At 42.8% G+C, this 9,533-nt stretch overlaps 1 protein-coding gene across 2 annotated transcripts; it reads right to left on the bottom strand.

Moving 5' to 3' along the window:
- Positions 1–618: 618 nt before the first annotated feature.
- TMEM208 (transmembrane protein 208) lies at positions 619–9,422 on the bottom strand. 2 transcript variants are annotated; one of them, XM_044419809.1, is made up of 6 exons: positions 9,349–9,422; positions 5,940–6,035; positions 4,832–4,891; positions 4,353–4,489; positions 2,866–2,950; positions 619–1,919 (listed from the first exon to the last, which is right to left on the bottom strand). In XM_044419809.1, exons 1-6 carry the CDS (start codon positions 9,352–9,354, stop codon positions 1,782–1,784), a joined length of 522 nt encoding a protein of 173 aa, XP_044275744.1. In that variant the 5' UTR covers positions 9,355–9,422; the 3' UTR covers positions 619–1,781. The 2 variants fall into 2 exon arrangements, with proteins under 2 accessions (XP_044275744.1, XP_044275745.1); XM_044419810.1 differs by lacking the exon at positions 9,349–9,422 and adding an exon at positions 9,219–9,289.
- Positions 9,423–9,533: the final 111 nt, after the last annotated feature.

The following is a 9,533-nucleotide window of genomic DNA, read 5'->3' on the forward strand; positions in this document are numbered from 1 at the left end:
CCTCTTTGATTCTGATTCAAGCAGACATGCTGAAAATCCATTCTGAGATAAGAAGCCAAAGCTGCAGGAATTGCTTGGCACAGTCCAGGTAGGTAGTTCAGGGCTATTGTGGGGGATGATAACCTTTCTCCCATTTCTTGTTTTTCCACCCATCTGGATCATGGGCAGATTCACTTAAATGCTGAGCCAAGTTCATAAGCCTAAACTGGTTTGTGAAACCTCAATTTGTGCCTTCAACTGACTTGCCCATCCCTGCTTCTATCATTCCTCTCTATGCTCACGAAACGAGCATGGGGTGGAGGACGACGATGTTGCCCTCCATTTCCTGGTCTACTGATGCACTTTCTTCTGTATAGTGAATGAAGAAGTACATTTATAATGGTACTCGTGGTAATTTTTGCCTGATATATTGCAACTGATTAACCATTAAAAGGCCAAAAGGAAAAGGGTATGCAGCTGTGGTATTGCCATATCAGCCCCCAAAAGGTTGCCAACTTAAGATACAAATACAGGGTTAGAAAATAGGATGAAGCATTCCTATTACTACCATGTCGATCTGAATAGGCTTTCTTGCCTTTTTCACACTGTTCAACATTAATAATTTTCCCTCTAGCAAAATCAAGCAAAGTCCTAATGTTTTATTAAGCTGATGCAGCATAGCAATTGCAAACACACATTACATTACAGGACTTTCCCATCCCTGCTATTCAGCTGCCTGTAATCAGATTTGAGTCAAAGAATGTGTAAACCATCCCCAGAATGTAAAAACACATCCCAAATTTCCCTGTCCCTAGCCAAATACTAGATCATCATTGTCACAAACGATAATAGATTTGGATCACAGTATTCCAAGTTGTGATACTTCCTATCGAGACCCCGTTGGGAAATTAGGCTTTGTGGCTCTATGGTTTAGCCTCTAAAGCTCTATGCAGCCACCCGGTGTCAATCTACCCCAGGGAGTGCCACCCCTACAGTGTACGAATCTTTTGAGCCCACTGAGATTTGCAGATAGGACTCGACTCCCTTGGAAGAAGGTCAGATTCACAGGAAACCAGTTCAGGTTATTTTTGTCGCAGCACTTTACAATTCTCTGCCGAGAGAGATGTGCCTAAATTCTGCAGTCTTTCTTTGGTGTAAGTGGGGAAATGGACCACCATGTATGAAATATTTCTATTCCACTAGTTTCCTGTCACTGTCCTTTAAAAAGGCAGGCTTGACATGTGAGCTTTTGAACATCCCTGTAATCTTATTCTTTCACGAAATGATTTTGTTCTTTTATGAACTCTAGTTTTATTGTTTTTATTGGGTTGGCTTATTGCTTGTTTTGTATTTTGGTTTTATATACTGTGCCTGCCTAGAGTGATTTGGCAAATAGTTGAAACTTTGATCATATAAAATTACTCCACTCGCATATAGATTCTGTAGGTTTGTTGTTGGATTTTTTTTTAAAAATGTACCATTTCCTCAAATCCTGTAATACTTCCATCCATAGATTCATAGTACAGCAACATTTTATAAAGACATTTACACATCTTCAGTCCCCCAGAGGTTCCCACCCCTTGTTACAAGGCAGATGAAAGCCCTGTATCAGTTTGGTTACACTGTTCCAAAGCGATTTAGCTTTATAGTTAATTCCCATGAACCAGGGTGGGCGGGGGAAGGTGGGGATAAATGAGAGTAGAAGCCCCTGATGTTTTCAGATTGGTTCAAAAAGGTCACATCCCTGATAAACAGCCACATGGAGACAATGGGTGACACAACATCCATTTCCATGAGCACAGCTAGAAACGCTTCATCTGGCGGCGTTCTTGTCGGCGCTGCTTCTTCTCATTGGGCTCCTGGTTGGCAGCAGCAGAGTCTGCAGTGAGCCAAGGGCCCAGGATGTTAACCCACAGGAGATAGAGCGCCCTCCCTGGAGCCTGCAAAATATGAGCAAGGAAATGCACAGATCATAGAGGCATGCAGGAACACCGATAATTGAAAAGCAGAGTTGAGAATGAGCAAAAAGCTTGCTGGGCATGAGGGATCACCAAATTAAAGCCCATCTATCTCTAAAAAGTGCACCAGATTACTACACAGTTAATTACAATCTCGAAATATAAAAACTTGATTGCAACTTATTTCTTTTTAGAATGTAGTCCTCCATCTGAACCCTCTGTGTATTCAAAGTCCAGAGGTCTCTTCAATCTTTCATCTAAAAACATTCCAGATAGACACGCCTATCAGCACATCTAGCTTGCTTAGTGCAAAGTAAACAGGGAGGGTCAAGAGAACCTCTTGGATCCAGCAGATCCAGGCCTCTTCCTCCCCACACTGTCACTCAGAACACTTCCGTTTTCTCCCTCAGCTGCAAACCTGTAAATTGGATCTACTCCTCTGTGCTCACGGCTCTGTCTACAGACATGGAAGAACTGCAGCATCCCATGACTTTCCAGGCACAGTGCTAGGAGTCACAGGATTGCCCTGCCTGTGGGGAGTTTCTAACTGCTTCAGCACAACCAGAAAGCCTATATTTGTTCTCATCATTTCTCAAAGTCATCTCAGGCTCTTGTTCTCTATTAGCACCACATCAGAGGATCCACTGAGCTTCTGTTTTCCCTGCCTCTGGAATTTGGAGGAAAGCTACATATGATTTTATTTGAACATTTAACTTTATCCCTGCCAATTATTCACTTGCAAAAATATAAAACTCAAAAGCAGATTCAACTTGTATGCAGAGTAGAGAATGCATGAATTTCTGGTCAAGCCAAGTGCTGGATGACAAAAAGCACAAGCAACATAAACATGGGATCTGCAGACATACCTGGAAAAGAAAGGTAAGTGAGCGGCTATTTACATGCTGGGCAAAAAAGGAAAAAGACTTACCAATAGCCAGAAGTACCACACATAGAGGGAGAAACAACTGAGGACTTGCACTATAGCTGTAAGCAAGATCACATCCTTCAGATGCCTGAGGATGAAAAGAGTTGGTTTTTATTGGTGCAGAACACAGCATGAAGCCTCATCCATCCCTGTGGCTCCCAAACCTGCTACCACTCAAGAAGGACTAGGAGGAAGAGCTACAGAGAACAAGCCTAGCTCTATGAATCTGATGGGGGTGGGAGCCTCTTCCCACATGAGGCTCCATCAGAAAGATGGGGGATGTTGCCAATGCAGCCTGTCCAAGAGCCATAAGAAACACAACTGAAAGTTGATGCTAAGAAAGATGGACATGTGGACAAAGTCCACTGATCTACATTACTGTGTCCAGTTTTAGGACACAACATTTAGGAATGTCAATACCAGAGTGTATCTTGAAGGGCAAATCAAAACAGTGATGGGTATAAAAATCAAATCTGCGAGAAGTCATTTAAAGAGCTGGATACCTTTAGCCTGGAGAAACTTGCCAGTGCTGAAGATTAAGCAGACTTACTTCTTGTTGCTCCAGAGTCCAGAGTATGCAGCTACAAACAGTGAGTGGAAATTGCAAACACCTATTGGCTTAACTTTAGGAAGAACTTCCAAGCATAAGAATGGTTTGACAGGGGAACAGTCTGCCTTGGGAGCAGGTGGGCTCTCTTTGGCAAGAGGTATGTAAGCAAAGGCTTTAAAAGGTCATCTTCCAAGGATGATGTAAGTTGCAAGACTTAATTGGATTATATGCTTTGCAAGGTGCCATCCAACTCAAACATTCTAAGATGGTAAGAATAGCAAATCCAAAACCTTCTACTTACTAGGGAACAGATGGTTACCATACCTTTTCCTTACAAGTACCCAGGCTGTTCAAGCCAGCCTCTCCTCCCTCGAGCATTCCAAGAACCCCTGGATAGCTATTCTATTATGCTCTCTTTCCCAATCTCCTCTATCTAATCTAATGATACCACTGAGCACAGAAGCAAGACAGACAATTATTTTTCTATCTGCCATGGAATGCAAGATTCTAGAACTCAGATCTAAATTCCATAGCTAAACTCGTGTACTGTCATGATTTTTGGCCGATATTATTTACTCAGCACTGTTTGTTTTGCTGCCAGAGATTCAGATTTCTATAGTATTTGGGCAGGAAAGACAAAGAGTGTGAGGAACAGAAGTGCAAAGAGTATTTGGACAAAGTGAGAAGAAAGGACACAACAGTCCCACATATCCTAATCACAGGGAGTTCTGAACATCCTGCTTGTAGAGCACACAAAAATGAACGGAAGGCATCCCTTTCTCCCACTTTGCAGTAAAGAAGCTCAGGAGAGAAGCTTTGAGAAATCATAGCTGGTTCCCTGAAGACAGTGGAATCTTCCTGCTCTGGGGAAAAGGAGATCTGTGTATGCGCTCAGGCAGCAGGTCCTGCTCACCTGGACTTGTGTGGTGTAGACACTCACTCTGCCATCCCCTGCTCCATATTCAGGTCGATTCCACCATCAGCCAGGCTGCCATCATCCGTGAAAGAAGGTTTTGCCATGGAGCTCATTGAGCGGTAACTGGCCGCATAGACCATCAAACTGAACACAAATGCAATCTAGAATAAAAATACAAATATCGGTCAGGGGAAGCAGTGGGACCTCCCACCCAATTCTCAGTTAGAGAAGAACTCGCAGAACACTTAGAAGGTATCCACAGGTTTCCCATCAATGAAGACAGACTGGAATTCTTTCTAGTGCAGAAAACATTTAGAGTGCTAAAAAATTAAGGAATGGATGTTGCCAAATCCACTTGCCACAGCACCTCCTCCTGGTGAGCACGACAAGCATCAAGGGGCAGCTCAGAGGCACTTCCACGCAGTGTCATCCAACTGCATCATCACAGCATGAGCAACTTACAAGCTTTAAGGAGTTACAATCTGGGGCTACAGAGGACTCACCCAAGTCCATACAGTGGCTGTTACATAGAAGAACACAAGATTTACAATTCCATAAATGGCCTGAAATTGAGAGAAATAGAGTCAGAAGCCAAGTACAAGGAAAGAGAACAGACACAAAACAGCTCCAAATCTTCCTGCATTAAAACAACCAACAACCTGTTTACCCCTGAAAATCTGATTTAAATCCAAATGAAAAGCTCACTCTGTCTAAACCCAAATCTACTTCCCCATTATCAGACACAGGACTTTGCAAGGTGGCCATATCATACTAATTTTATTCCTTCTCAGACAGATAAGACGACAGACTATCCATGTCACTTGTTAAAGCTGGCATGGGGATTTGGTTTATTGGCAAAGAACAAAAACAAGCTATGAGTACTTCAGAATAGAATTAGATGAACAAAATCTGTTTCCCCCCACTTTCTTCCTTTCTCCAAGGAACTGAAGGCAGGGTATGTTGTTTTAGTTTGCAGCAAACAGAGATAATTTTCACATTGATTTTGAAGCCCCAGTGCTGTAGTCCTATCAAAGATCACCCTCTCAGGACTGCTATTTACACTGGAGGGGCAGTTCCCACTAATACCCATGAGCAGGGAGAGGAGCTGCAGCACCTGAAAGGACTAAACCCTATCCTCTCTGGCCCTGATTCTTCCTGCTGCCCCCGTGGCTGCTATTTGCTGTAATGCAAAACGACATGCCAAGTATGTGATTTGGCCCCGCGTGGGAATATGAATTCCCCACACTTTGTGTGGAATGCCCAGGGAGGCAGAAGTAGTGCTTCACTCACTTCCTGGAGCGTGTGAGGAACCAATCAACACTCCCTTGAACTTTACACAAAGCATACCAGATATATCTTGTTGTCCATTCACTTGTGCCAAGTGTGCCTGGACCGGAAGCTGTACCCTGCCTTGGAAAGCAGAAGTGAAAAACCGCTTCTGACCCAGCAGGTTCTCCCCATTAACAGCATGATTACCTGAAGGCCACGGTTATAAAGAAATTTCATCAACCAAAGCATGATTTCCAATCGAGGTCCACTTTTTGCTCAACAATCCAAAGTAGGCCATTGCCACTGCATAGAATTTATACAGACAAAGCATTACAGACTCACATTAGCACCAAGGATGATCCGCAGATAGAACTTGAGGGTTTCCTTGTTTTCTTCAAATATCTGCTTTTTACCTTTGGTTCCTACCTTTCCCTTTGGCTGGAAAAATAACAAAGGGAACAATTAAATCAAAGGATACATGTGTTACTTGTTTATATGCCTGTGTGTACCCCCAAGCCAAGTGCAGTATTAAATAAAATGGCACTTTTTATTTTAGTCAGGCTGGAGGGAGGATACAAACCAGAAGTAATATACTGCTAACAGTAACAGATTCAGTTCTAATGATATAATCCCATATTGGGCAAACAGGTTTTTCAATACTTTGATCTATTTTCCAGTCTCTCAGAAAGGGTTTGGGTGCTTTTCCCATCTTATTAAAAATTGAAGTTAATGTTGAGAATTGTACTGGCCAATTCAGTTGTGATATGACCCCAAGTCATACATAAATACAACACTCTGTTGTGTTGCAGATAGAAAACTGTGATTCGCGCATGGTGCATGTTGGGTGTAATTTGCACAATCACCACCCAGGCACAGTGTATTATATCATTCAAACTGGGTGAAATGGTTTGTCAAAGGATTAAATATTCTTCCAATAACCATCAAGCAACCCACAGATTCTGTTAGTGTTATTCAGCCCTCCAACAAGCCATGCTGCCTGGGTTTAGATGACACGATGAGCTGCACACAGGCAGTGTTTATGCAAATTGCATGAAGAACAAGCTACAGTGACTTGTTTAGATCATGTGAACTAGGTCTCTATCTGCAACACTACAGAGAAGAACCAGCAAATAAATTAAAAATAAAGGCATGGACACCTACACCTGCAAGGCAACATAGGACCAGAGGGTGTGGGTTTTTCCCATTGTTTTGCTAATAACACTGAGAACCAGCAAGAGGACCTCACATTTTTGCAATCACATTATTGCCAAGTATTCACTAGGTGGCTTTATCAGGATGCAATCCTATGTATGGAAGGAAGGAAAGGAATCCCTAGTTGAATGGCTATAGGGTGCAGCACTCATCTCTGTTCATGTGGACATGTGGCCAGCATGATGTCATGAAGCGCTATTTCCTCCTCACCAAAGTGGTACCTATTTATCTACTTGCCTTACATGCTTTTGAATTACTAGGTTGACAAGAGCTCGGGGTGAGCTAGGGTTGTATGCTCAGGCAGAAAAATGTTCTAACAGTCCAAACACATCCTACCACGCCTAGGATTGCACCCTTAATCTCTCAACTTTGGCCTCACCTTCCCTGCTGTCTGTAATATGGACATAATACTTACAAGGCTGTTGTAAAATTGACTAAAATCACCTCTGTGGAGCACTTTGAGTACCTTAAAATGCACTGATGCTTAGTATTAGTTGCAGCTCAAAGGTTCTGCCAGGAGAATCCTTAAGCACCCATGATAATCTGACCTGGCATCCATCATGGGTTAGGTTGAACCAACTATTGCCAAGCCTCCTTCTTATATAAATTAAATAGACCAGCTATTTAACTTAATGGCATACTACTAAAGATTATCAGCAGTATACAATAAAGTAAGTGTATATCAGGATGAGCAAACCTGATCTGAGGACCAGTTCTCCATCAAAACCACACTCTTTCCGCAGTCACAACTGCAAAAAGGGGTGATGGAGGTGGTTAATGGTAAACTCTTATGGAAACACACGGAAGACAAATTTAGCTTGTAAACAAGGCAAATCCCCTCCCCATTAGCTGCCATAGTGGTTTGCAAAGAATTTTGTCAACCGGGACCTGGGTGCCAGAGGAGCTGTAAGGAAAATGGCAGGAATCACATGTAGGAGGGCCACAATGCATGCTAGTCATGACTATATACTATCTCCAGGATCAGGTGTCCAGTTCTGAATACCAGTTGTTGGAAAACTACAGCAGGAGAAAATTATTGCAGTTATGTCTAGCTGGGCAATGTGAGAAACATGCCATTGGGTTAGATTGATTTTGCTTTGACCCAGCAAGATTTTTCTTACAGCACCTTACAACGAATGAGAAAACTGTTCTTCGCCTCATGGGGCTTACACCCTAAAGAGTAACAAAACAGATACTAATGAAGTTGAACAAAATACAGAAAGGCTTGAACAGGAGAATAATGCAATATTATTTCAGTTACACATTTTTAAGCTTAGTTACAGTGAGGCTGACACTAAGAGATTGTTCAAACTTCATCAAAGACTTAGGTCATTTGATCATACATTTACAACCTCTACCTTCTTGGCTTGACCATGCTCCTGTGTCTTTAATAGCAACCTAACACAATAGTATTTTAAGAGTCCTCCATCGCCCCACTCCATCATCATTTACCTCCAGAACATGCACAACTTCACCTGCCAACTTTTCTTTTTAATTTTATCTTTATTTTTGGAAAAAATGGACAACACACACACAAGAGAAATAAAATTCTCAATCTACACAAATATAAAACAATACAAATAATAAAATTGATGATGATGATGATGATGATGATGATGATAATTAAGCAATACAGTACAACAGTGCAACCTTCCACCAGGACCAACAGATACATGTTACGTATCTTACTTACATGTTACATGTAAGTTACTTACATGTTAATCATTCAGGTAGCCCCACTCCCACTCCCCTTTCAAAACTGCATCAACTCTTGTGATGATGCAACCTGCCAACTTTTTCTGTATGCCAGGCTACCATTAATGGACCAGGAGCAGTTCAATTAAAGGAAAAATGTGGAAAAAAAGGAAGTATCAGTCTTCTGCTTAAGAGTTCTCCCAAAAAAAAAAAAAAACCCTACAAGAAATTATAAGACAGATGACAACAGCCATCCCCTGCTAGGCATTCTTCTGATGTGAGGCAATGCTACACCCATCATCCCCAGCCAGCATAATACAATATATCTGAAGAAAACAGAGTAAGATCCTCAATGGCATGGACAGAGCTGGAAAACTTACGGCTTTGTGCACATAAGCAAACCCTTAGCCAGGGCTTTGCACTTGCCCATAAGATAAGCACAGCTGGATCAGACCACGGGTCCATCGAGTCCAGCAGTCTGTTCATGCTTCGGCTACCAGTTGTTTCGGGAAACCCACCAGGAGGACAGGGGTGCGGTACCACTCTCCTGCCCCACGTTCCCTAGCAAATTTGAGACATACTGCCTCCGATTCTAGAGGTAACATATAGCCATCAAGACGAAGAAGCGTTCGTAGCCAGCCTTACCCTACATGAAACTGCCCCTTTCCCCTTTTAAGGCCGTCACTGCAGTTTGTGGAAATGAATTCTACGCACTGCTAGAGAAGACCTGAGTTCACCTTCCAGAAATGAACTCCTTGGGTTCTAGGCTCATGAGAACAAGCGCAGGTCAACCCAGCTCCACAGACACTCGAAAGCGCCCAACAAGGCCAGCCACTCCACTCACCGCCATGACGCCTTCACAGCGAGGCTCAACGCCAGACAAGCAAAAAACCCACCAGCTCAGCAGAGCAAGACTTCCGGCGCGCATAAAATACGTCATTCAGCGATGACAGCAGCAGGGAAGCAACACCTGGAAAACTGCAATTCCCAGAAAGCATCACGCCGTCGTCATGGGGATCCAGAAAAACT

This window comes from Varanus komodoensis, unplaced genomic scaffold (assembly GCF_004798865.1).
Source record: "Varanus komodoensis strain SLA01 unplaced genomic scaffold, ASM479886v1 scaffold109, whole genome shotgun sequence".
Lineage (NCBI taxonomy): Eukaryota > Metazoa > Chordata > Lepidosauria > Squamata > Varanidae > Varanus > Varanus komodoensis.

Bases quoted from the DNA above. Each gene is read 5' to 3' on its own strand.
- TMEM208 (XM_044419809.1), bottom strand. The intron at 4,490-4,831 runs GTGAGTCCTCTG...TTTTTATTCTAG, and splicing joins CAGCCACTGTATGGACTTGG to ATTGCATTTGTGTTCAGTTT. The intron at 1,920-2,865 runs GTAAGTCTTTTT...CATATTTTGCAG, and splicing joins TGTGGTACTTCTGGCTATTG to GCTCCAGGGAGGGCGCTCTA.